At 46.5% G+C, this 27,883-nt stretch overlaps 1 protein-coding gene across 1 annotated transcript; it reads right to left on the bottom strand.

Annotated features, from left to right (window-relative positions):
• Nucleotides 1-714: 714 nt before the first annotated feature.
• On the bottom strand, nt 715-24,524 carry FUCA1 (alpha-L-fucosidase 1). The gene is made up of 8 exons (XM_033227849.1): nt 24,045-24,524; nt 21,023-21,157; nt 18,703-18,840; nt 15,187-15,292; nt 9,688-9,888; nt 4,784-4,974; nt 1,708-1,807; nt 715-1,489 (listed from the first exon to the last, which is right to left on the bottom strand). Exons 1-8 carry the CDS (start codon nt 24,431-24,433, stop codon nt 1,349-1,351), a joined length of 1,401 nt encoding a protein of 466 aa, XP_033083740.1. The 5' UTR covers nt 24,434-24,524; the 3' UTR covers nt 715-1,348.
• Nucleotides 24,525-27,883: the final 3,359 nt, after the last annotated feature.

Raw genomic sequence — 27,883 nt, 5'->3', positions numbered from 1 at the left:
GGGCATGGTGGCATGTGCCTATAGTCTCAGCTACTTGGGAAGCTGAGGAGGGAGGATCACTTGAACCTGGGAGGTGGAGGTTGCAGTGAGCCAAGATCACACCACTGTACTCCAGCCTGAGCAACAGAGCAAGACTCTGCCTCAAAACAAAACAAAACAAGAGGCCGGGTGCGGTGGCTCAAGCCTGTAATCCCAGCACTTTGGGAGGCTGAGACGGGCGGATCACAAGGTCAGGAGATCGAGACCATCCTGGCTAATACGGTGAAACCCCGTCTCTACTAAACAATACAAAAAACTAGCCGGGCGACGAGGCGGGCGCCTGTAGTCCCAGCTACTTGGGAGGCGGAGGCAGGAGAATGGCGTAAACCTGGGAGGCGGAGCTTGCAGTGAGCTGAGATCCGGCCACTGCACTCCAGCCTGGGCGACAGAGCCAGACTCCGTCTCAAAAAAAAAAAAAAAAAGAAGATTTCTAAACATATCTATTAAGGAAAAACGAAATAGAAAACTTGATTAGATCTATAACAAAGAGGCTGAACTGGTAGTCAACTCAGAAGAATGGTATTACAAGTGAGAAGCAGAAAAAACACAGGAATTACATTTTTTTGTTCAGCATTAAGGAGATTTTGCAAGATTAAAAAAAAACCCACAAATCAGAAACTGATCATAAAGCTATAGCAGTCTAAGTTGAAACTAGGAAAAGAAAGCTATCCCATGTTTTTTTGGTAGAAATGATGTGATGCACACATTTTTTTTATTTGATCATATTTAAAAAGACAGAGCAGAATCACATTCATTTTCTTAATAGTATCACTGTAAACATAGTGAATATTGTTTAGTGCTCTTAGATTGCTCTGGAAATTTCTGAAGAGTTGACCATAGCAGCTTGGTAAGCCTTTTCCTTTCCCCCAAGGCTCTCCTGCCCTTTGCATAGTGTTGGTGACAACTGATGCTAACTAAATAGCATGTGGCTGAGCTTGCCAAATCCTTTCCACCTCCTCCCATAGGCAACAGGGTGACTTGGCTGAAAGGCATTGAGTAAGCAAGTAGGTTATCAGAGAACAGAGGGAAGATTCCATTGTAGATAATTTCAAATATTAGAATTGATGAACTCAGAGTTTAACTGCTCAGTCCTTTCTTCTGCTGACCCGATACAGATATAATCGCAATGGATCTCAGATCTTTGGTCCATTAAGACATCGGGGTAATGTACTCAGTTCCTTTGATTAAAATGTGTTGGAGAAGCCATCTCTGGGTAGAGAAGTTCGTTGATTATAGTGATGGTATTATAAGAGGAAAACTGAAGCAGCAAAACAGGAGGCAGCGCCTCTTTCTTCTTGCACTCAAATGATTACTTCACTCCGGTCAGCTTTATAGTCCAAGCAAACTCTGCAGGAACAGCAGAGGGTGGCAACTGGGGCAGAGAGATGAGGAGACCTTTATCTGGATCTGTGGACCACTTCAGATCTCCTTGAATTCCCAGCATCAATATCTGCAGAAAACAAAAGGGAATGAAACCAACTGGTAATGCACTAATGAGTAGAGAATACAGGCTGACTACGGTGGGAAATGGCCATGCTGGGCCAGGGCAGGAAAGCCAGTCTAAAAGAGGTATGAATATGGGAGAAACCTGGCAGGGAAGGAAGAAAGAATGAATCTGCCAATTCCTTTACAGAAAGTTACATCTTAGGACTGACTGAGCCTCCTTACCTTCGTAGTTGAGGTAGTTATGGGAGATTCAAGGTTTAAGACTCCATTTTCTGGCCAATGCAGAAAAATGACATAAACAGCTGATCCCTTTGAGGTATACCTGGGAAAACAGAAACAACACTGTCAAAGATACCTGGCTTGTTATCCTGATACATAACTTTATGCATTCCCCCTTTTTCATGTTAATTTTAATTTTTTTTTTCTTTTGAGACAAAGTCTCGCTCTGTTGCCCAGGCTGGAGTGCAATGGTGTGATCTTGGTTCACTGTAATCTCTGCCTCCTGGGTTCAAGCAATTCTTGTGCCTCAGCCTCCCGAGTCACTGGATTACAGGTGTGCGCCACCATGCCCGGCTAACTTTTGTATTTTTAGTAGATATGGCATTTTGCTATGTTGACCAGGCTGGTCTTAAACTCTTGGCCTCGAGTGATCCACCTGCGTCGGTCTCCCAAAGTGCTGGGATTACAGGTATGAGCCATTGCGCCTGGCTCCTTATTTTTTTATTTTCTTTTTGAGTCAGAGCCTCGCTCTTGTCCAGGGTGAAGTATAGCGGTATAATCTTGGCTCAGGGCAACCTCCACCTCCCAGGTTCAAGCAATTCTCCCGCCTCAGCCTCCTGAGTAACTGGGATTATAGGTGCCTGCCACCATGCCCAGCTAATTTTTGTATTTTTAGTAAAGATGGGGTTTCACCATGTTGGCCAGGCTGGTCTTGAACTCCTGACCTCAGGTGATCCACCCGCCTTGGCCTCCCAAAGTGCTGGGATTACAGGCGTGAGCCACTGTGCCTGGCCGAATTTCTCTTTTTTAGTGATGGAGTCTTGCTGTGTTGCCCAGGCTGGTCTCAAACTCCTAGGCTCAAGTGATCCTCCCACCTTGGCCTTCCAAAGTGCTGGGATTACAGGCATGAACCACTGCACAAGGCCACTCATCCCCTTTCAATTATCTACCAAATCCCAGTCCTTGAGTCTGTCACTGCTAATAGGGAGCACCAATAACTCACTACCAATGAAGGTCTGCAGGAAGGAGGCAGTCTATACAACTCTATCTGGTGATATCTTCCATTTTCCCTGCCAATTGGGTCAAATTGTCTTTAAAAATTAACTCCTACACCAGTTACTTCAAATAAATGAAGCCATTTACCTTATTATTCAAATCTCTTTTCTATTCCAAATCCATGTGAAAATAGCAGAGACGGCCGGGCGCGGTGGCTCAAGCCTGTAATCCCAGCACTTTGGGAGGCCGAGACGGGCGGATCACGAGGTCAGGAGATCGAGACCATCCTGGCTAACACGGTGAAACCCCATCTCTACTAAAAATACAAAAACTAGCCGGGCGAGGTGGCGGGCGCCTGTAGTCCCAGTTACCCGGGAGGCTGAGGCAGGAGAATGGCGTAAACCCGGGAGGCGGAGCTTGCAGTGAGCTGAGATCCGGCCACTGCACTCCAGCCTGGGCGACAGAGCGAGACTCTGCCTCAAAAAAAAGAAAAAAAAAAGAAAATAGCAGAGACTATAACAAGGACAAGATATGCAATGAAGACAGATTTGTTGTTCAGAGATTTCTTTCTTTCTTTTTTTTTTTTCTGAGACCGCGCCTGGCCTGTTCTGAAATTTCACTATCTTTAGAGAAGAGGATGAAAATCACTACTACGGTTTGAATGTGTCTCCCAAATCTCATGTGTTGGAAACTTAATCTCCAAATTCATATGTTGATGGTACAGTATTTAGAGGTGAGGCCTTTGGGAAGTAATTAGGATCAGATAAGGTGATCAGGGTAGGGCCCCATGATAGGACCAATGGCTTTGTAAGAGGAAGAGAGACCTGAGTGGACATGCCCACTCTTGTCGCCAACCATGTCATAATGTAGCAGGAAGGCCATCACCAGATGCTGGTGCTATGCTCTTGAACTTCCCAGCCTCCAGAACTGTGAGCTAAATAAACCTCTATTCTTTAAAAATTATCCAGTGTAAGCCAGGTGCAGTGGCTCATGCCTGTAATCCCAGCACTTTGAGAGGCAGAGGCGGGTGGATCACTTGAGGCCAGGAGTTCGAGACCAGCCTGGCCAACGTGGTGACACCCCATCTCTACTAAAAATACAAAAATTAGTTGGGCGTGGTGGCAGGTGCCTGTAATCCCAGCTGCTTGGGAGGCTGAGGCAGGAGAATTGCTTGAACCCGGAAGGCAGAGGTTGCAGTGAACTGAGACTGTGCCACTGTACTCCAATCTGGGCAACAGAATGAGACTGTCTAAAAAATAAAATAAAATAAAATAAAAATCCAGCCTGTGGGATTCAGTTATAGCAACAGAAAACGGCCTAAGACAACCACTAAACAGAAACTCATCCAAAACAGAGGGATTAATGGAGGGATTAGATCCAGAGACCTAAGCTCTCTGGTATACTACAAGCAGTTCCCTTTAATGGAACACTTAGTTTGTGCCAGGCACTCATCTCATTTAATCCTCACAACAACACTATAAAGTATCATCACCTCATTCTGCAGTGGAAAAAAATGGGACCCAAGATCAAATAACTAGATCCCGAAGTCCAAGTATGAATGGAAAGAATTTAGAATGGGGCCCTGTGCAACCCAAGCATTCGTTATTACTATTTTTAGGGGGCAGGGTAATAATCTCAATAAATTGACTGATGCTTTGTTGCTCCTTCCCTTTTCACCAAACCCACTTTCTCCCCTCACTGGTCAAAGATAACCCAGTAGCCTAAGACATAACTCAAATGGGGCACAAATTTTATGGGAAAATGACAGCTTTTGGATTTTCTCAAGGCAACTTCCAGCCTGGCTTGTAACATTGTGGACCCAAGGAGATACTAGTTCCAGATGGGGCACCATCCTGTTCTTACACAACAGAGCGGGATGGCCGGGCTGGCTCAGCCTGTAATCCAGCACTTTCGAGACTGGATCACGAGGTCAGCAGATAGAAGCTAACATGGTGAAACCCCGTCTCTACTAATACTGCAGATGGCGGGCGCCTGTCCAGTACTGGGAGGCTGGCGTTCCCAGCTTGAGCTGAGATGGCCAGCACTCCAGCTGGCGGAAGAGCGAGAATCAAAAGGGACTCACCATACAGATGTTGTGTTCTTTTCCCATTGCACCCGCCATGGTTTGGAGGCATAGATAGCCTCTCCGTTGATGCTCAGCCATTTCCCAAGAGCAAGAAGTCTTTCTTGGAAGATGGGAACAATCAATCCATCTTTGGTTGGTCCAATGTTCAGAAGATAGTTGCCTCCCAAACTGACTGTCTGAACCAGTTCCTGGAGAGAACAGACACAATGAAACTCTAGCCAGGAATGCCAAGTCTGGCATCATGCTTAAAATAGACAGTAGGAGAAGAGAAAGAATCTAGGGCACACTGTTTGGTAAATATCCTCTGTTGTTTTAAATTTTTTGTTTTTGTTTTTGAGCCGGAGTTTCACTCTTGTCGCCCAGGCTGGAGTGCAATGGCGTGATCTCGGCTCACTGCAACCTCCACCTCCCTAGTTCAAGCAATTCTCCTGCCTCAGCCTACTGAGTAGCTGGAATTACAGGCATGCGCCACCATATCCAGCTAATATTGTTATATTTTTAATAGAGACAGGGTTTCACCATGTTGGCCAGGGCAGTCTCAAAACTCCTGACCTCAGGTGATCTACCTGCCTCGGCCTCCCACAGTGCTGGGATCACAGACACAGGTCGTCACACCTGAGCTAAAAATTCTCTCTCTATATATATTTTTGTCACTATAAAAGCAGGTTAGGCTCATGTGAGTAAACTGAAAAATCATGCTATAAGATGGATAATTATATTAACTCGAATTTCAGGGAGTGGCCATGGAGCACTTCCTGTGATACTGTAATTCTCATGGTGCTGGGTAAGTGGGAAGGGTCATGCCCCAGAAACGTGAGGTGTGGGCAGGGAAGCTGACAATTTCAGGACCTTCTTTATGTATTGAGTTATATAAATGCACATGCTGCCCCTTTGGGAAAACTGCTATAAAGAGATACATTCTTTTTTTTTTTTTTTTTTTGAGACGGAGTCTTGCTCTGTCTCCCAGGCTGGAGTGTAGTACCATGATCTCGGCTCACTGCAACCTCTGCCTCCTGGGTTCAAGTGATTCTCCTGCCTCAGCCTCCTGAGTAGCTGGGTCTACAGGTGTGCGCCACCATGCCTGGTTAATTTCTGTATTTTTAGTAGAGATGGGGTTTCACTATGTTGGCCAGGCTGGTCTTGAACTCCTGACTTTGTGATCCACCTGCTTCACCCTCCCAAAGTGCTGGGATTACAGGTGTGAGCCACCACGCCCAGCCAAGACATACATTCTTTACAGCTTCTGGAGTGGAATTCAGGTGTGTGTGTTTTTACTGTGACCTTAAACAGGTATTATACATATCCAGGCAGCTCAGAAAAACTAAGGTTATATAGACTGGGCACAGTGGCTCACACCTGTAATCCCAGCACTTTGGGAGGCTGAGGCGGGTGGATCATGAGGTCAGGAGATCAAGACCATCCTGGCTAACACAGTGAAACACCATCTCTACTAAAAATACAAAAAATTAGCCAGATGTGGTGGCAGGTGCCTGTAGTCCCAGCTACTCAGAAGGCTGAGGGAGGAGAATGGTGTGAGCCCAGGAGGCGGAGCTTGCAGTAATCCAAGATCGTGCGGCTACACTCCAGCCTGAACAACAGAGCAAGACTCTGTCTCAAAAAAAAAAAAAAAAGAAAGAAAGAAAAAAGAAACTAAGGTTATATAGAGAAAATTTTAAATTCATTATAGAAAATTTGAAGAATTCAGCCAGATGTGGTAGCTCACGTCTGTAATCCCAGCACTTTGGGAGTCCGAGGCAGGTGGATTACCTGAAGTCAGGAGTTTGAGACCAGCCTGGCCAACATGGTGAAGCCCTGTCTCTACTAAAAATACAAAATAGCTGGGCACAGTGGTGGGCACCTGTAGTCCCAGCTACTTGGGAGGCTGAGACAAGATAATCACTTGAACCCAGGAGGTGGAGGTTGTAGTGAGCCGAGATCATGCCACTGCACTCCAGCCCGGGCAACAAAAGTGAAACTCCATCTCAAAAAAAAAAAAAAAGGAATTTAAAGAATTAATTATAAGAATTCATGGCCGGGCGCGGTGGCTCAAGCCTGTAATCCCAGCACTTTGGGAGGCCGAGACGGGTGGATCACGAGGTCAGGAGATGGAGACCATCCTGGCCTACACGGTGAAACCCCGTCTCTACTAAAAAACACAAAAAACTAGCTGGGTAAGATGGCGGGTGCCTGTAGCCCCAGCTACTCGGGAGGCTGAGACAGGAGAATGGCGTAAACCCGGGAGGCGGAGCTTGCTTGCAGTGAGCCGAGATCCGGCCACCGCACTCCAGCCTGGGCGACAGAGCAAGACTCCGTCTCAAAAAAAAAAAAAAAAAACAAGAATTCATTTACAGTACTCCAAGTGACACCACACCATTAACTTTTGATGTCTTCTTCCAGTCTTTTTCCTATGTAGTTAAATTTATACAGTTGTAATAATATGTAACTTATCTATTTATTTATTAATTTAAAAAAATTTTTGGCCAGGCGCGGTGGCTCAAGCCTGTAATCCCAGCACTTTGGGAGGCTGAGACGGGTGGATCACGAGATCAGGAGATAGAGACCATCCTGGCTAACACGGTGAAACCCCGTCTCTACTAAAACCAAAAAATACAAAAAACTAGCCGGGCAAGGTGGCAGGCACCTGTAGTCCCAGTCTCGGGAGGCTGAGACAGGAGAATGGTATAAACCTGGGAGGTGGAGCTTGCAGTGAGCTGAGATCCGGCCACTGCACTCCAGCCTGGGCGACAGAGCAAGACTCTGTCGTTCTGTCGCCCAGGCTGGAGTGCAGTGGTGCAATCTCAGCTCACTGCAACCTCCGCCTCCCGGGTTCAAGCAATTCTCCTGCCTCAGCCTCCCGAGTAGCTGGGATTATGGCATGTGCCACCATGACCAGCTAATTTTTTTGGATTTTTTAGTAGAGACGGGGCTTTACCATATTGGCCAGGCTGGTCTCCAACTCCTGCCCCTTGTGATCCGCCCTCCTTGGCCTCCCAAAGTGCTGGGATTACAGGCGTGAGCCACCGTGCTCAGCTACTTATTTTTATTTTTTAAAATAGAGATGGGGGTCTCACTATGTTGGTTAGGCTGGTTTTGAACTTCTGCCCTCAAGCAATCTTCTTGCCTTGGCCTCCCAAACTGTTGGGATTACAAGTGTGAGCCACCACCATGCCCAGCCCATACATAACTTTATGGAAAAAAAATATATAATAATAGAGATGGGACTTTTCTATGTCAGCCAGGCTGGTCTTGAACTCCTGGCCTCAAAGGATCCTCCCACCTTGGCCTTCTAAAGTATTGGCATTACAGGTGTGAGCCACTGTGCCCACAGCCAATATGTAACTTATTTTTTCACTCAGTGCTCTAAGCATTAACCCATATTAAATTTGTCAAAATTTTTATGGTTACCAGGAGTTTGAGACCAGCCTGGCCAACATGAAGAAACCCTGTGTCTCCTAAAAACACAAAAATAAGCTGGGCATGGTGAGACGTGCCTGTATTCCCAGCTATTCGGGAAGCTGAGGCAGGAGAATCACTTGAACCTGGGAGGCGGAGGTTGCAGCAGGCCGAGATTGCACCACTGCACTCTAGCCTGGGTGACAGAGTGAAATTTGGTCATAAATAAATTAATACATACATACATACAAATAATCCTGGGAAGGACCTCTGCACAACTTTCTTGTGTAACTCCAATTATTTCCTTGGACAGTTTCTGTTAGTCTATTCAATGTCCCTAAAAGGGTTCTATTGGCCGGGTGCGGTGGCTCAAGCCTGTAATCCCAGCACTTTGGGAGGCCAAGGCGGGCGGATCATGAGGTCGGGAGATCGAGACCATCCTGGCTAACACAGTGAAACCCCGTCTCTACTAAAAAATTAAAAAAAAAACAAAAACTAGCCGGGTGAGGTGGCGGGCGCCTGTAGTCCCAGCTACTCGGGAGGCTGAGGCAGGAGAATGGCGTAAACCTGGAACGCGGAGCTTGCAGTGAGCTGAGATCCAGCCACTGCACTCCTGCCTGGGCGACTGAGCGAGACTCCGTCTCAAAAAAAAAAAAAAAAGGGTTCTATTGATCTGTACTTCTATCCAGAGTGCTTCCATTGCACTTACATAAAAAAGCTGGGTTTGCAGCCATAAAAAAGAATGAGTTCATGTCCTTTGCAGGGACATGGATCAAGCTGGAAACTATTGTTCTCAGCAAACTAACACAGGAACAGAAAACCAAACACCACATGTTTTCACTCATAAGTGGGAGCTGAACAATGAGAACACATGGACACAGGGCGGGGAACATCACACACCAGGGCCTGTTGGAGTGTAGGGGGCTAGGGAAGGGAGAGCATTACGACAAATACCTAATGCATGCGGGGCTTAAAACCCAGACAACAGGTTGATAGTTTGCAGCAAACCATCACAGCACATGTATACCTATGTAACAAACCTGCACACTCTGCACATGTATCCCAGAACTGAAAGTAAAATTTTAAAAAAGAGAGAAAAAATAATTACAATCAATCATATAGTATGTTAGAAAGTAATAATAATAATTTAAAAAGCTGGTTTGAGATCCATAGTTAAAAAATAATGAACTCAGGCCAGGTGCCGTGGCTCATGCCTGTAATCCAGTGCTTTGGGAAGCTGAGGCTAGAAGATCTCTTGAGGCCAGGAGTTTGAGACCAGCCTGGGCAACACAGCAAGACCCTGTCTCTACAAAAAATTTAAAAAGTAGCTGGATGTAGAGGTACATACCTGTAATTCTAACTACTCAGGAGGCTGAGGTGGGAGGATCACTCAAGCCCCAGGAGTTTGAGATTACAGTGAGGTATGATCGTGCCATTGCACTATTGCCTGCATGACAGAGTAAGACCCCATTTCATTAAAAAAACAAAAAACTCAAAGGTGCTCTTACCGAAATGATTTCAGATTCTTCTGTAACATCAGACATTGCCATGTCACGACGATAGCCCCAGGAAAACTTGTCAATGCTGGTGCACATCTCCCACTTGTGATCTGGCAAGCTCTGTGGCTTGAATTTATCTTCACAGTTATAGTATCCTCCATGGTGACAGGAACAGTTCTGACCCCATCGGTCATTTACTACCACCTCATCCTAAGAAGGGAAAGAATACTTGGTCATGAGGAGTAAAACCACTTAACTTCTTTATGTAATGCACTTTGGTAAGGCTCTATTTGAAAGCAAGAAAGTTAGTCTAGAGCAGTGATTCTCAACTGGGGGCAATTTCGCTCTGGAGGGGACATTTGGTAAAGTCTAGAGACATTTTTGACTGTCATAACTGGGGTGGTACGCCATCTAGTGGGTAGAGACCAGGGATGCTATTAAACATCCTGCAATGCACAGGATAGCCCCCACAGCAAACAAATATTCAGCCCTAAATGTCAACAGTACTGAGGCAGAGAAACCCTGCTGCAGAGATACATGTCAGGGCTGGGAGAGCCTGCTTTAAAGATCATCTGGTAAACCACTTATTCTATAAGAAGAGAAATAGACAGGAGACGACCTGCCTGGGACCACGCCCCTAGGCAGTTGTAAAAGCTGGAACCACAAATCAGGTATCTGAACCCATGGCAGGCTATTTTCCAACTATATAATCCCAACCTTACCTAGGTAAAGGAAGGAAAGCCAATCCCACTCAAAAAATAAAAAATAAAAAAGCAAATTCTTTTTCTTCCTTCAAGGTTTAGCTGAAGAATGACAAATCATACATGGAATATCTTAACGTAAATGTTAAATATGGTAGCATATTTTATAACAGGGTGGCCAATACAAGATAAATTTGGGAGGCCGAGGCAGGCAGATCATGAGGTCAGGAGATCGAGACCATCCTGGCTAACATGGTGAAACCCCGTTTCTACTAAAAATACAAAAAATTAGCTGGGCATGGTAGCACGTGCCTTTAGTCCCAGCTACTCGGGAGGCTGAGGCAGGAGAATCGCTGGAACCCAGGAGGCGGAGGTTGCAGTGAGCCGAGATTGTGCCACTGCACTCCAGCCTGGGCGACAGAGCAAGACTCCATCTCAAAAACAAAAACAAAAACAAATGAAACCTGAAACCATGTTCAACTCATCATGGCAAAAGGAGATTAAATAAAAGTTTTAAATTCCCATTTCTTGCCTGTTTTAGAGTCATTCGCATTGGTATGGAAGTTTCTCCTATGGAAGCTAGTTAAGTGCCAAAGAGAAATAGAAGAATAGTCATTATTTGTAACTGGTTCAATCCAATGTCTGGACATCATGGGGTCACAGAATTGAAAAGGACAACTCAAGATCAATTCAAGAACAGGCATGTAAAAGTCATTTCAGAGAAAAATGGGGTATTAACAATCCTAATTCTTCATTCAACACCTACCCATCCATTTATTCAATAGGTATTTACTCAACAACTACCATGAGGCTCACACTGTGGGCAGATTATTGGGTCTCCAGGGTGAATAAAACAGAGGTCTTGCCCTCAACCATCCAGCAGAGACTAGCAGAGGAGAAATATGTGGACAATTACAATATGACATCATATCAGAGTTTATTGCTTGGTTACAAGATTATTGAGGGCTTTGAGGTTCATAGCTGGCTCCACGACCTAGTAGTCAAGGGGTCTTAGGCAGGTAACTTTACCTTTTAAGTCCAGTTACCTTATCTGTAAAAACAAACAAAACCAACCAACCAAACAAAATCCCAAAGCAAATACCACCCACTTCACAGGGGTCTGAGAGGGAGAGATAAAAGTGACAGTGTGCCCAGCCTCTGGCACAGGGTGAGTAAAGGTGTCTCCTCGCCACACCTCCCCTTTCTCAGAGTCCTCAGGTGATATGAATGCTCCGTGTACACTCAGCCCGTCAAGGACAGACACAGCCATGCACTCCTCAATCCCACAGAAGCTAATGCAGTACCCTCCACTTTGGCATTCGAGCCAGTTGTCTATGGATTGTGGAGACCTCAGGACATACTTCTACTGTCATACTGGTCAGCCTATAATGTATTTCATTTGTATGTCTGTCTTTCTCTTCAGACTGTAATTCTCTAAAGGCAGAAACCATTCATTCAGCATTTCCAGGGCTTAGCATGCGGCATGCTACAGCACCGGTTCTCAATAAATCCTGGTAGAAATGAAGGAGAATCTACAGTCCCCATATGTCTGCAAAGCTAGTGTGAAGATGGGTTGAGACTCAGCCACACAGAAGGTCTTGGTTGCTGAGGAATTATCGTTTAAGAGAGGCCGGCGGGGAGCGGTGGCTCATGCCTATAATCCCAGCACTTTGGGAGGCTGAGGCGGGTGGTTTACAAGGTCAAGAGTTCAAGACCAGTCTGGCCAACATGGTGCAACCCCATCTCTACTAAAAATACAAAAAATTAGCCAGGTGTGGTGGTGTGCGCCTGTAATCCCAGCTATTCGGGAAGCTGAGGCAGGAGAATCGTGTGAACCCAGGAGGCGGAGGTTGCAGTGAGCCGAGATCATGCCCTTGTACTCACTCCAGCCTGAGCAACAGTGTGAGACTCCATCTCAAAAAAAAAGAGGCCAAAAAGGCCCAGGCTGTCTAGCTAGTCATGCTTTTTTTTTTTTTTTTTGAGACGGAGTCTTGCTGTGTCGCCCAGGCTGGAGTGCAGTGGCGCGATCTCGGCTCACTGCAAGCTCCGCCTCCCGGGTTCCCGCCATTCTCCCGCCTCAGCCTCCGAGTAGCTGGGACTACAGGCGCCCGCCACTGCGCCCGGCTAGTTTTTTGTATTTTTTAGTAGAGACGGGGTTTCACCGTGTTAGCCAGGAGGGTCTCGATCTCCTGACCTCGTGATCCGCCCGCCTCGGCCTCCCAAAGTGCTGGGATTACAGGCTTGAGCCACCGCGCCCGGCCCTTTTTTTCTTTTTTTTTTTTGAGAAGGAGTCTCGCTCTGTCACCCAGGCTGGAGTGCTGTGGCCGGATCTCAGCTCACTGCAAGCTCCGCCTCCCGGGTTTACACCATTCTCCTGCCTCAGCCTCCCAGGTAGCTGGGACTACAGGCGCCGCCACCTCGCCCGGCTAGTTTTTTTGTAGTTTTTAGTAGAGACGGGGTTTCACCGTGTTAGCCAGGATGGTCTCGATCTCCCGACCTCGTGATCCGCCCGTTTCGGCCTCCCAAAGTGCTGGGATTACAGGCTTGAGCCACCGCGCCCGGCCTTAGTCATGCTTTTTAAATGGCACTGGGGTTGATATTTTCTTCCCTTTTCCAATCCTGCATCTTTGGCTAATCGTTTTTCCTTCTGTGATACTCCTTAAGCACAAACACTAGACGGTAACTTCACATAGCAAGCGACCTGGCTCCAGGGGTATACACCCTGAATATATATACATAGACGCCATTTCAGAGACAAATGGGGTATTAACAATCTTAAGTATTGGTTCAACACCCACCTACTTATCCTATTTATTCAGCAACTACCATGAGGCTCACACTGTGGCAGACACTGGGTTTCCAAGGTGAATAAAACAGAGTTCTTGCCCTCAACAATCCAGCAGAGAGTAGCAGAGACAGATATGCAGACAATTACGATATGACATCACATCAGAGTTCATTACCCAGGGATGTACCACACATCTGGGAGGTCATAAACATTCATCAAGTTCCAGAACACCACTATTTTTTTTTTTTTTTTTTGAGACGGAGATTCGCTCTGTCACCCAGGCTGGAGTGCAGTGGCACGATCTCTGCTCACTGCAACCTCCACCTCCTGGGTTCAAGCAATTCTCTGCCTCAGCCTCCTGAGTAGCTGGGATTACAGGCGCCCACCACCACGCCTGACTAATTTTTGTGTTTTCAGTAGAGACGGGGTTTCACCATGTTGGCCAGGCTGGTCTTGAACTCCTGACCTCGTGATCCACCAGCCTCGGCCTCCCAAAGTGCTGGGATTACAGGGGTGAGCCAACACTCCCGGCCTCGGAAAACCACTCTTAATCTGTCTCTGTGCATCATATAGAATCTGTTTTTTTCTTTCTTCCCATTTTCTGAGCTTAGTAATAGAGACCCAGCAAGACCCTTAGACATTTATGAACTACCAAGGTACCTCAATACAAACTGGATTTACACTTAAGATTTTTCTTTTAAATCCACAACAAATCTAGAACATGTACAATTTTGAAATTTGCTATAGTTAAGAGTGGGGTTTCCGCTACTTTGCAAGTACACTAAAATACAAACTGTAAATGGGCAGCCATTATGCACTGCCTAATAGTGTTGATTATAGGGAAGGGTACTGGGTAGGCCACATTCCCCCAAGGATTTGCGTATAAGGGAAGTGAGTGTGCCCCCTGAGAGTTAAACTATAAAATCAACACAGAGTAGGTGGGATTGCAGACATTTGCATTTTATTCCTACTATTTAATTTTGTAGGTTTTGCATATATATTTTCTGTATTTTTTTGGCGACAGGGTTTCGCTCAGTCACCCAGGCTGGAGTACAATGGCACGATCTAGGTTCATTATAGCTTTGACCTCCTGGGCTCAAGTGATCCTCCCACGTCAGTCTCCCGAGTAGCTGGGACTACACATCCGTGCCACCACACCCAGTTAATTTTGTTTTTTTATAGAGACGAGGTCTCACTATGTTGCCCAGGCTGGTCTTAAACTCCTGGGCTCAAATCATCTGCTTGCTTTGGCCTCCCAAAGTGCTGGGATTATAGGCATGAGCTGCTGCGCTTGGCCTTTATGTCTTTTATGTTATATGTTTTCTTTATATTTTATTATACATTTTAATATATTTTTGGTGATTTTCTCATTTATAACATTTGCTTAATAGAGTTTATTTTCTCTGTAGTGGTCTGGGAATTGTAATGACTATTTTTAGTCTACTATGTAAATTTACCATTGTTTAAACCTATAATGTCAAAGTTAAGAACTAAAGGAGAATGCTGGGCGTGTATCTCATGCCTGTAATCCCAGCACTTTGGGAGGCCAAGGCGAGTGGATCACCAGAGGTCAGGGGCTCGAGAACAGCCTGGCCAACATGGTGAAACCCTGTCTCTACTAAAAACACAAAAATCAGCTGGACAGGGTGGCGGGCGCTTATAATCTCAAGCTACTCACAGGGCTGAGGCAGAAGAATCACTTGAACCTGGGAGGCAGAGGTTGCAGTGAGCGGAGATCGCGCCACTGCACTCCAACCTGTGCGACAGAGTAAGACGCAGTCTCAATTAAAAAAAAAAAAAAAAAGAACTAAAGGAGAAGAAAGCTTATACTCTAAGGGAGCCAGGGAAGATTAAAGGAGAAACCTTTAACATCCATTAAGTGCCCCAATCCCTACTGACCCCATGTTGATATTCCTGTTCATTATTGCTCCTGCTGCGGTTGTCTACTCCAGAGTTTGGCTCCTTGTACTTTCTTTCTTCACAGGAGATAAATAAGAAAAAAGTCATATAATCACATACCTTGACGGGGCTATCATTGTAGAGCCAGGAAAGAAAATTTGTGGAGTTCCAGTAAGTATCAGGACATTCCCACTCCCCATCAGACCAGATCAGATCAGGTTTATATCTGGAAGACATGTGATCAGGACAGAGCTTATTATTTATGTTCACAGTAAAATCTTACGGACCCTTTTTTTTTTTAGAGATGGGATCTTGCTATGTTGCCCAGGCTTGAGTCCTGCAGCTATCAACAGGTACGATCATAGTGCACTATAGCCCAGATTCGTGGGCTCAAGTGATTCTCCTGCCTCAGCCTCCTGAGTAGCTGGGACTACAGGTGCACACCACTGCACTTGACTCGTGGACTGATTTTTGCAATAAATATTTTAAAATTAATTTTCCTCCATTTTGAAAGTATGTGGCATAAAAATTATCACAGTGCAGAGGATGTGGAAAACTGAAAAGATTTGCTAATAAAACCACTGTTTACAACAAACACAGCATTTTGGTATATTTCCTCCTGATCTTTTCCTTTCTTTCTTTTTTTTGAGACAGTGTCTTGCTTTGTCCCCCAGGCTGGAGTGCAGTGCTGTGATCTCGGCTCACTGCAACCTTCACCTGCTGGGTTCAAGTGATTCTAGTGCTTCAGCTACCCAAGTAGCTGGGATTACAGGTGTGCACCACCATGCGTGGCTAATTTTTGTATTTTCAGTACAGACAGTGTTTTGTCATCTTGGCCAGGCTGGCTTTGAACTCTTGGCATCAAGTGATCCACCTGCCTCGGCTTCTCAAAGTGCTGGGATTTCAGGCACGAGCCACTGTGCCTGGCCTAATCTTTTTCTTTACGCCTTTTAGAAAATGGAGGTGTAATCAGCATACAAACAATTTGGTTTCCTTTCAGCAACTAATTCCAGTTAAGAATGGTGTTTCAAGGAAGCAAAGGAAACAAAATGGTGCTTCAGGACTATAAGACTAAGATTTGCTTTGAAGATGTTTTAAGAGTTTGAACTATTTGTAAAATGCATTTTTGTGGATAATTACCAAAGTCTGTACTACAAAGGATTTATGGAATCCATTGGAGCCCCATTTGTACTTTAGCATATTATTACTCTGAGCCCTATAAGGCATGTATATTGTGTGTGTATGTATAGAGATACATATGTGTATACCTATATGGTAAGCATTCTTATTCTCATTTGAGCAGTAAGAACTTGATGCTCAGCAGGGCAATTTGTTTTAGGTGACAAGGCTTGTAAGTAACAGGAGCTGGAACTCAAATACAAATCTGCCTGATGCCAAACTGTCCACTGTACTCCACAATTAGCAGGTAAACTCTAGGAAGATCACTAAGTGGCAAGATAGAACACAGATGGTCTGTGATTTACTCTGTATAAGAAATTGTACTAGGCAATTTAAACTCATTACCTCATTAGTTCTCATGATTCTATGATATATTATTATCCCCATTTCACAGATAGAGAAACCAAGATCGTGAAAGATAAGTAGTTTGTTCAAGGCAACACAGCCAAGTATGAAAAAAGAATGGGGATTTCAGATTCAGTAATGTCTAAATCCATGCCTCTGATGGTCTCTTACAACTGTTACTATTTTCTTAAGAGAAGTCATCTGTATAGAATCTGAATACAAGGTAATTTTTCTTTTCTTTTCTTTTTTTTTGAGACAAAGTTTTCCTCTGTAGCCCAGGCTGAAGTAAAGTAGCACTATCTTGGCTCACTGCAACTGCCCCCCAGGTTCCAGAGATTCTCCTGCCTCAGCCTCCCGAGTAGCTGGGACTACAGGAATGCACCAGCACACCCGGCCAAATTTTGTATTTTTAGTAGAGGTGAGGTTTCACCTGGCTGGCCAGGCTGGTCTCAAACGCCTGACTTCAAGTGATCCACCTGCCTCGGCCTCCCAAAATGTTCAGATTACAGGCGTGAGGCACTGCGCCTGGCTAAAGGTGATTTTCCTTTGCTCTAAAGTGAGGGTTCAGGCAGCTGCCTCTGAAGCTTTAAGGGTCTACCATCCTCTATGAGTCCCCAGGCTCGAGAAAGGCAAATGGATGTAAAACACAGTGAAGTCTAGTGACAAATCCCTAAGTGAAAGTGATCATTTAAAGAATAATGGTACCTGTAATCCCAGCACTTTGGGAGGCCAAGACGGGCGGATCACGAGGTCAGGAGATCCAGACCATCCTGGCTAACACGGTGAAACCCCGTCTCTACTAAAAAATACAGAAAACTAGCCGGGCGAGGTGGCGGGCGCCTGTAGTCCCAGCTACTCGGGAGGCTGAGACAGGAGAATGGCGTAAACCCGGGAGGCGGAGCTTGCAGTGAGCTGAGATCCGGCCACTGCACTCCAGCCTGGGCGACAGAGCGAAACTCCGTCTCAAAAAAAAAAAAAAAAAAAAAAAGAATAATGGTAATAATAACAACACCCTTTGTACCAGGCACCGTGACAGATACATTTCACATACTATTCTGAGCCTTACAAAGAAGGCATTATTATTCTCACTTTTCAGAGTGAGAATCAGGCTCAGGAGAGTGTTCTATTTAAGGCGTGTAGCAGAAGCCAGAATTCAAACACAAATCTGCCTGATGCCAAACCACCGCCTTCTCCAGGGTCCTGACACAGGGAAAATGGCATGTTAGAAGGGAACTAAAATTTTGACTTTCTACCATCCTGGGTTTTGTGTGACTGTTTCAATGTATATAAGGCAATATGACCACATGACCGAAGTTCTGAAAAGCAGGAGGAAAGAACGTATTTTGTCTTTTTTTTTTTTTTTTTTTTTTTGTTGAGATGGAGTCTAGCTCTGTCGCCCAGGCTGGAGTGCAGTGGCCGGATCTCAGCTCACTGCAAGCTCCGCCTCCCGGGTTTACGCTATTCTCCTGCCTCAGCCTCCCGAGTAGCTGGGACTACAGGCACCCGCCACTTCGCCCGGCTAGTTTTTTGTATTTTTAGTAGAGACAGGGTTTCACCGTGTTAGCCAGGATGGTCTCGATCTCCTGACCTCGTGATCCGCCCGTCTCGGCCTCCCAAAGTGCTAGGATTACAGGCTTGAGCCACCGCGCCCGGCCCGTATTTTGTCTTAATACAACCACCACTTTTTTTTTTTTTTGAGACAGAGTCTCACTCTGTTGCCAGGCTGGAGTGCAGTGGCAAGATCTCGGCTAACTGAAAGCTCCGCCTCCCAGGTTCACGCCATACTCCTGCCTCAGCTTCCCAAGAAGCTGGGACTACAGGCGCCCACAACCACGCCCAGCTAAGTTTTTTATTTTCAGTAAAGATGGGGTTTCACTGTGTTAGCCAGGATGGTCTCGATCTCGTGACCTTGTGATCCGTCCACCTCTGCCTCCCAAAGTGCTGGGATTACAGGCGTGAGTCACCATGCCCAGCCACAACCACCACTTTTTATTATTTTGATGTCTTTTAGATTTTTTTCATACCTATCCCTCCTCCACTTGAACAGCACCCTATTGGAAGCTCTGATTTCACTGATAAAAGTTGTAGGGCCAAAATATTTCTGTGTCTTACCTGTTAACAAGGTCGTACAGCTCTGGCATTGTTTTTGCACTGACAAAATACTGTGTTTTGAAGCCATTTTTCTTATCAAATAGATAGAGTGGATGGAACCACTCTAAGAGTGAGTGGTATAGTCCATAGCGGATGTTCCTTAAACAGAAAAACAGAACGACAACTGTCATTAAGCATAGAACAAATAATTTGTTTTAAGGAAAATCAGTTCTAGCATTTTTTCATCTCAGTGAGACTCACTCATAAGAGCATGTAGAGAGGGATGGGATTCAAAACCATTTCCTTAAATTATTCACCATTCACTTAAGCAAAATAAGGTTTACTGTGTTTTTGATTATACACATAACTACCTTTTATACATAAATATCTTAACAACGAAATGTTATTTAAACCATCTTTTATCGTTTAAGTCAATTATCCCAATAGTGTATAGTCCTGCCAGGCATGGTGGCTCATGCCTGTAATCCCAGCACTTTGGGAGGTTGAGGTGGGAGGATCCCTTGAGTCCATGAGTTTGAGACCAGCCTGGGGAACATAGTGAGACCTTGTCTCCACAAAAAAATTTAAAAAGTAGCCGAGTGTGGTGGTGCGAGCCTGTAGTCCCAGCTACTTGGGAGGCTAAAGCGGGAGGATGGCTTGAATCCAGGAGGTAGAGATTGCAGTGAGCTGAGATTGTGCCATTGGAGTCTAGCAAAGGCAACAGAGTGAGGCTCTGTCTCAAAACCAAACCAAAACAAAACAAAAAAGCATATAGTCCTATTTTTTAAAAATGTCTTCCCTGTCAATCATAAAATTTCATATTTAAAGAAACTGGAAAAAAGAAAATAAAATATCCAAAGTACTCTTACTTTGTAAGATGTTACTAACAATCATTACAAATGTTACTAACAATCATTAGTAACATTTTCCACACAGTTGAAATGAATATAGGTTTACTGTTTTATTTATCTAAGATTTACTAATAGTTCTTAACATATACGAAATGAAATGTGGTTGATGACCTAATTTCATACTCAATAAAGCTTGCTTTGGGTTAAGAATGGTGAGTGTTACAAAAACCTTACGACGCAAGAAACAATGGCACAGATAAAAAATAACTGAAGTATTTCATCATATGAACCACAGACTAAATAAAGGTGGTAAAAATCATGACTCCTAAAGTCCATGTCTAATCAACATCTCAGAGTTTTACAGCAGGACTATAAGCAAAGCACAGTGCTGAGAAACAAACTGAGCAGGTGACAGGAGTCAGCAAACTCTTTTTTTCTTTGAGACGGAGTCTCGCTCTGTCACCCAGGCTGGAGCGCAGTGGCATGATCTCGGCTCACTGCAACCTCCACCTCCCGGGTTCAAGCGATTCTCCTACCTAGCCTCCCGAGTAGCTGGGATTACAGGCAAATGCCACCATGTCCGGCTAATTTTTGTATTTTTAGTAGAGACAGGGTTTCGTCATATTGGTCAGGTTGGTCTTGAACTCCTGACCTTGTGATTCGCCTGCCTCTGCCTCCCAAAGTGCTGGGATTACAGGTGTGAGTCACCACACCCGACCAGCAAACTCTTTTTTTTTTTCGAGACTGAGTCTCACTCTGTTGCCTAGACCAGAGTACAGTGGCCGGATCTCAGCTCACTGCAAGCTCCGCCTCCCAGGTTTACGCCATTCTCCTGCCTCAGCCTCCCGAGTAGCTGGGACTGCAGGTGCCCGCCACCACGCCCGGCTAGTTATTTGTATTTTTTTAGTAGAGACGGGGTTTCACCGTGTTAGCCAGGATGGTCTCGATCTCCTGACCTCGTGATCTGCCTGTCTCGGCCTCCCAGGCTTGAGCCACCGCGCCCGGCCAGCAAACTCTTAAAGGTTCAGATAGTATTTTAGGTTTTGCAGGTCATTGGGTCTCTTATCTCAGCTCTCCAATTGTAACTTGAAAGCCATCATAGACAGTGCATAAATGAATAGGCATGGCTGTGTTCCAATCAAACTTTATGATTTATACACTCAGCCTACTCCTCAAACAGGACATCAAGTAGCATCGTAGTCTATGTTGGTTATCCTTCATCTAAGCAAATATGGCCATGAACTTCTCTAATGGTGTCCCCTTTGGTCACGTGAAAACTGTGAGGCATCAAACACTGCTAATTCAAAGGCCAGAAGCCCTTCTGGCTACTTGCTAAATGCAAACCTAGAAAACACACAAGAGTAGAAGGCCAGAAGCCCTTCCGGCTACTTGCTATATGCAAACCTAGAAAACACACGAGAGTAGAGAAGGTACAGAACTCTTGACAGTCAGATCCAGAGATGACAGGGTAACCATCCCTAGACACCCACCTCTTCCGGAGAGCTGTTCCCAATTCACCAACCAAATCCCGATGAGGCCCCACATCCTTGGAGTTCCAGTTCCAAGACACAGGACTCGGCCAGTTTGTGAAGCCTTCATGATGCTTTGTCGTCAAAACTACATACCTGTGGACAGCAAAACCACATGAGCAAAGGAAGTGGGCAGTGAACTTGCATGAACTTGCCAGGCACGCCTGAGGCTTTTTAAATGGCTGAAAGAACTTGACCACAACAAATGTACTTGTACCAGTGACTATATTAGTGATATCCAGGAAGCTCCTGCAGTCACAATTCCCCTTGGGCATTGCTCCAGGAATGGAAGCAGATTTGAGGAAGTCCCAACCCTCAGTCCCCAGCAAAGGAGGAGGCCCAGAGGGAAGGAAGAAGTAGGTAAGGGAAAAGAAGTGCACCTTAGCTCTGTGATTCTTCAACACTTCTGGTAGGAATGATTAACTTTCTTTCACTCTTTGCCCTGAAGGAGAAAGATCTCTACTGGAAATGGCAGATGACAGAAAACTAAGCCATTGGCTGGCCAGGCATGGTGGCTCACACCTATAATCCCAGCACTTTGGGAGGCCAAGGCGGGCCAATTACCTGAGGTCAGGGATTCAAGACCAATCTGGCCAACATGGCGAAAACCCATCTCTACTAAAAATGCAAAAATTAGCTGGGCATGGTGGTGTGTGCCTGTAGTCCCAGGTTCTTGAGAGGCTGGAGCACAAGAATTACTTGAGCCTGGGAGACGGAGGTTGCAGTGAGCCGAGACCGTGCAACTGTATTCCAGCCTGGGCTACAGAGCAAAACTGTTTCAAAACAACAGTAACAACAACAAATAAGAAAACAGAAAACTAAGCTGTTTGGTTTACCAAGCCTACATTAATTGCCTCTCATTTATTATAGAGGTAACAAAAGACCCAATAACTGGGAGAAAAGGCAAGTGTTGAAATAACAACCAAATCACTCAATATTTAATTTGCTTTTATGGGAGAAAAACAGGTAATATCTGCACTTTATGATTCAATCACTGGCCAGAGTAGGGAACTCCAGGACTTGAAGGACCAAGTCCTTTTAGGCTCTGTGGGGCACATTCCTCTCTGTAGTGTACTCTTCTTTAAAAATTTTTACAATCCTTTAAAAATGTAAAGACCATTCTCACTTCATGGGCCTTAAAAAACTGGCAGAGCCTGGGCGCGGTGGCTCACGCCTGCAATCCCAGCACTTTGGGAGGCCGAGGTGGGCAGATCACAAGGTCAGGAGTTCAAGACCAGCCTGCCCAACATGGTGAAACCCGTCTCCACTAAAAATACAAAAATTAGCTGGGTGTAGTGGTGCGTGCCTGTGATCTCAGCTACTCAGGAGGCTGAGGCAGGAGAACTGCTTGAACCGGGACCCAGGAGGCGGAGGTTGCAGTGAGCCAAGATCACGCCATTGCACTCCAGCCTGGGCAACAAGAGTGAAACTCTGTCTCAAAAAAAACAAAACAGGCAGGGCACGGTGGCTCACGCCTGTAATCCCAGCACTTTGGGAGGCCGAGGCGGGTGGATCACGAGGTCAGGAGATCGAGACCATCCTGGTGAACACTGTGAAACCCCGTCTCTACTAAAAATACAAAAAAATTAGCTGGGCGTGGTGGTGGGCGCCTGTAGCCCCAGCTACTCGGGAGGCTGAGGCAGGAGAATGGCATGAATCCGGGGGGCGGAGCTTGCACTGAGCGGAGATCGCGCCACTGCACTCCAGCCTGGGCGACAGAGTGAGACTCCGTCTCAAAAAACAAACAAAAAACCAAAAAACAAAACAAATAAATGAACAAACAAAAAAAATGGCAGAAGACCAATCCCACTGGCCAGTTTGCAGACCCTGGTGCAGTGTAAACAACTTTGATGTCATGAGACCTGCAGTCTAGGACATTGTATTTCTTCCTTTCTTTGGGCCAGTCACCTTATCCATGAAATAAAAGGCAGGGAAAGAGGCTATCTCCCAGATTTTAATTTTTCTCACTTATAAGTTATGGATCTCTAAGGTCCTAGGAGACAAACACGTCTTCTGCTTAATCAAGTCTTATACTCCCATACATTTAATGGCAAACACTAAATGCCAGTTATAATTTCTGTTTTGTATAAGAGAATCCAAAGTTCAAGAGAAACGAAAACCCGGAAGATAGCTTAGGAACCAAGATAAGGATGGAAGACTGCTCTAAGCCAGGGGCTGGGGAAACCTCCCCGCCTCCATTCTTACTCTTCTCCAACCCACTTCTCTCCCAGCAGCCGAATGAATCTTTCTAGAAGCTGAGTAACCACTCCCTGACTTAACACCTGGAAATACAGGGCTCTCAAGGCTCACTCCTTCAGGATAAGCCCCTGCCTTGACAACTTCATGGGTCCTGGTCTCCCCTTATCCCCACCCCAGCGCTCTCTACTCTGTTGTCTGAACCAGCCACCTTCAAGTTCCAACAGTTCTCAGAGTCAAACCTTTCTTGGGCACTTCCTACGTACAAGGGATTGAGAGGAGCAAATGAATGACTATCTGTACTGTTGCCCAAATACACTGCACATCAGATCTCCTCTCTCTTTCCCTCTTAGAGACATCAGGGCTGAAAGGAAAGGATACAACCCCTTTCTATAACCATAGAAGAGGCTGAAGTGACTTGTCCAGGTTCACAGCTGAATTAGAACCAGGCTCCACACCACTGATTTGAAACCCTGGAGTCCTGATAGGGCTGTCAATCTGAAAGGGACAACAGTGGCCTAACTCAGCCCTCTCGGTGCACAGGTGTAGATACCCAGGGCTTCCCAGTCCGCCATCTCCCGAACCTTCATTTATCAGTCCCCAGCCAGACGCACCTCCTCCTCCTCATCCGGTGTGCCATGCTCACTCCTGCGGCCGCAGGAGGCCACACGCGAGTCCCGGGGTCATGGGGGCTACCGGCAGCTTCGCGCCCCGGCTGGCCGCCCACCCCACCTCCTGTCTGCCACCCGAGCCGGGAAGGGGCGCCGCCCCCCGGGACCACACTCACTTGGCGCCCGCGGCCTGGAAGAGGTCGGCCCACTCCTCCGGGTGGAAGAAGCGCGCAGTGAACTGCGGCCCGAAGTCGGCGTAGCTGAAGCCGGGGGGGTAGTTGTCACGCATGAAGTGCTGGTACTGCGGCCGCCCCTCGCCCTGCCAGTGCCACCAGAACCACTCGCTGCCCCAGGCGGGCACCGAGAACACGCCCCAGTGGATGAACACCCCGAACTTGGCTTCGTCGAACCAGGACGGCAGCGGCCTAGAATCCAGGCTCGGCCAGTCCGGGGTGTAGCGGCGCAGAGGCTGGGCCCGACGCACCGACTCGGTCGCTCCGAGGAGGAGCAGCAGCAGCAACAGCTCGGTACCCACCGGCCGCCACTTCTTCCCCGGAGCCCCCATCGCTGCTGGTGGCGACGCGGCCCACTCTTAAATGCGCAGGTGCTGGCGCGCGGCTCCGCCCACTCTGACTAACGATTGGCCCGGAAAGAAAAAGGGGTGGGACAACCCGGATAGGTTGGCCCGAGTCGCTTCGTCTTCGGGTCGGAGGAGCGCCCTCTGGTACTCTAACCGGGAAAGACGTAGGGAGGCGTTGACAGCGCTTCGCTGAAGGACGAATAAAAACCTTGAAAAGGGACTTAACCTGCGAGGTTAAATCGTGGAGGTGAGCAAGGCCCAGTGTGTGCGGAGAACTCACATTTGAGAAGTCCATTGAGCCAGGCGCAGTGGCTCACGCCTGTAATCCTAACACTCTGAGCCCACAAGTTGGAGACTAGCTTGTCGCTACAAAAAATAAACAAAATGAGCCTGGCGTGGTGGTGCACCTCTGGAGTCCCAGCTACTCAGGAGGCTGAGGTGGGAGGTTCGGGATCGCTTGAGCCCGGAAAGTTTGGGCTGCAGTGAACCGAACCGTGATCACGCCTCTGGGAGTAATCTATTTTGCTGCAGCAATCCTGCAGGGGTAGGCTGAAGTCAGATCACAAGTTTTATTTAGTGATCACTTGGGAGCCATAGGGGGCTGGAGGAGGAGATGCCAGACTGGAAGAGTATCTAACAGCCCTGACAGAAGTAAGGAGGTAGAGGGATGATGGGAGGAAACATTATGAGGGGAGAGGAGGGAGAAAAGTGGGTACTGAAAGACGGGGAGTGGGCAGGACCGTTTCATCTGTCTGGTATTTACTGAGCTTTCTTTGGGAATTCTGAGGCATTTCAAATAGCTTAGCTTCTACCGACATCACGCCACTGCACTCCAGCCCCTGGGCAACAGAGCCAGACCCTGTCTGAAAAAAAAAAAAAAAGAAAGAAAGAAAGAAAGAAAAGAAAAAGAAAGTGGAGAGCCAAGAGGACCCAGGCCAAAGGATTGCCTGGCAGGGAAGTTCCCCAGTTCCTCTGCAATTTGTACATGCTGCACTACTCAAACGGGAGGTGAGGCCATTAGCGAGGGAAATACAGAAGTCAGAAGTCTCTGACTGGACAAGGGGGCTCACGCCTGTAATCCCAGCACTTTGGGAGGCCGAGGTGGGTGGATCACCTGAGGTCGGGAGTTTGAGACCAGCCTGGCCAACATGGTGAAACCCCATCTCTACTAAAAATACAAAATTAGCCGGACGTGGGGTGCGCCTGTAATCCCAGCTACTCAGGAGGCTGAGGCAGGAGAATCGCTTGAACTCCAGAGGTGGAGGTTACAGTGAGCCGAGATTGCACCACTGCACTCCAGCCTGGGCGACAGAGTGAGACTCCGTCTCAAAAAAAAAAAAGAAAAAAAAAGAAGAAGAAGTCTCATGACCCCACGTAGCACACTCAGTTCCCACATGCCAGTGAGAGAATGGCAGCACTTCAGAGTTGGAAGGGACTTTGAAGATCCTAGGCACCATCCTCTTCCCTACCCTTTCCATTGTACAGAGGAGGGAACTGAAGCCCAGAGAGGGCTGGGGGGCTGCTCAAGATCATGCAGCTAGTTTGGGCCAGAGGTGGGACTAGAATCCATGTCTCCGGGTGCAAAATTTATGCCTTTGTTCATGCTGCTTCTTTCTTGCACCTCATGAGAAGTCAGAGCCTATGTTGACAGAACCCAGCACTTCCTCATTCTGGCAGTGACAAGGAGAGACAATGACTATTGCTGAATCACAGCTATTTTCTTTTCTTTTCTTTCTTCTTTTCTTTTCTTTTTTTTTTTTTTTTGAGATGGAGTCTTGTTCTGTCGCCTAGGCTGGAGTACAGTGCGGCAATCTTGGCTCACTGCAACCTCCACCTCCTGGGTTCAAGTCATTCTCCTGCCTCAGCCTCCCAAGTAGCTGGGATTACACGTGTGCCACCATGCCCAGCTAATTACTGTATTTTTAATAGAGATGGGGTTTCACCATGGTGACCAGGCTGGTCTCGAACTCCTGACCTCAAGCGATCCTCCAGCCTCGGCCTCCCAAAGTGCTGGGATTACAGGCGTGAGCCACTGCACCCGGCCCACAGCTATTTTCTTTATCTTGTTTCTTCTTCTGCCAGATTATTTTGAAATATTGCCCAAAACAGTAAGCATGAACACCTTAGGAAAAAACCAAACCCATCCACACACATTTTCTAGTAATCGGTTTGCATAGTGGTCTTTGATGTTACAGAGCTTGTCTTGGGGAAGATAAAATGGGACGTTGTGATCTTCATTTATTTCTCCTTATCCACATAACCAAAACGTGCACCTGCAGGGACAGGTGAGAGGCACTGATGTAGAGTGAACAGAACTAGAAGTTAGGAAACCTGGGTTTGTTGCACTGGACACCATCTCATTTGTCTCCTTGAGCAAGTCTTGTCCACTGTCTGGGCCCATTTCCTCAACCAAACAACAAGGGCAGTTCTTAGTGACATCTAGATCCCTTTTGCACCCTTGTTCTCCTCCCTCATAAGCTCTGCTTCTCTACTTAAAGCAGACATAGAGGCTGGGAGTGGTGGCTTACACCTGTAATCCTAGCACTTTGAGAGGCCAAGGTGGGTGGATCACTTGAAGTCAGGAGTTCAAGACCAGCCTGGCCAATATGGTGAAATTCTGTCTCTAATAAAAATACAAAAATTAGCTGGGCCTGGTGGCAGGTGCCTGTAATCCAAGCTACTTGGGAGGCTGAGGCAAGAGAATTGCTTGAACCCGGGAGGTGGAGGTTGCAGTGAGCCAAGATTGCATGCCACTGCACTCCAGCCTGGGTGACAGAGCGAGATTTTGTCCCCCACCCCCCCAAAAAAGCAGAAATACAGTGTCTCTGTGAAAGGAGAGAAGTGGAAAGTGTGGAGGTGCATTTAATTAAATGATTTTTAGAATCTAGTTTTATTCATTCAAGAAGTATTTACTCAGTGCTTGTTTGTGCCAGGCACTTGGGCATTTTCTTTTTTTTTTCTTTTTTTTTTTTTTGAGATGGAGTCTGGCTCTGTCACCCAGGCTGGAGTGCAGTGGCGTGATCTCGGCTCACTGCAAGCTCTGCCTCCCGGGTTCACGCCATTCTCCTGCCTCAGCCTCCTGAGTAGCTGGGACTACAGGCACCTGCCACCGCGCCCAGCTAATTTTTTTGTATTTTTAGGAGAGACAGGGTTTCACCGTGGTCTCAGTCTCCTGACCTTGTGATCCGCCCGCCTCGGCCTCCCAAAGTGCTGGGATTACAGGCGTGAGCCACCGCACCTGGCCTACTTGGGCATTTTCTTTGCCAAAATGAGAAAGGATTCCACCGATGAATAAAGAAAGGCATGCTTCAACTTTAAGGAATGACAATATATAAACGTGCAAATTCTCCTTTAAACATTTATGCCACTTCTTTGCCTTTCAAAAAGATTAGTGTCTGGGTTAAAATAAGATTTGATTTTCCAAAACATATGTCA

The sequence above is a fragment of the Trachypithecus francoisi genome, unplaced genomic scaffold (genome assembly GCF_009764315.1).
Source record: "Trachypithecus francoisi isolate TF-2019V2 unplaced genomic scaffold, Tfra_2.0 Lachesis_group12, whole genome shotgun sequence".
Classification (NCBI taxonomy): domain Eukaryota; kingdom Metazoa; phylum Chordata; class Mammalia; order Primates; family Cercopithecidae; genus Trachypithecus; species Trachypithecus francoisi.
This window is presented reverse-complemented; position numbering and strand designations above follow the sequence as displayed.

Excerpts from the sequence above, each read along its gene's own strand:
- FUCA1 (XM_033227849.1), bottom strand. The coding sequence starts at position 24,433 with ATGGGGGCTCCGGGGAAGAAGTGGCGGCCGGTGGGTACCGAGCTGTTG. Across the intron at positions 21,158-24,044 it reads TTCCAGGCCGCGGGCGCCAA|GTATGTAGTTTTGACGACAA; the intron begins GTGAGTGTGGTC and ends TGCTGTCCACAG. Across the intron at positions 1,490-1,707 it reads TAACTACCTCAACTACGAAG|ATATTGATGCTGGGAATTCA; the intron begins GTAAGGAGGCTC and ends TGTTTTCTGCAG.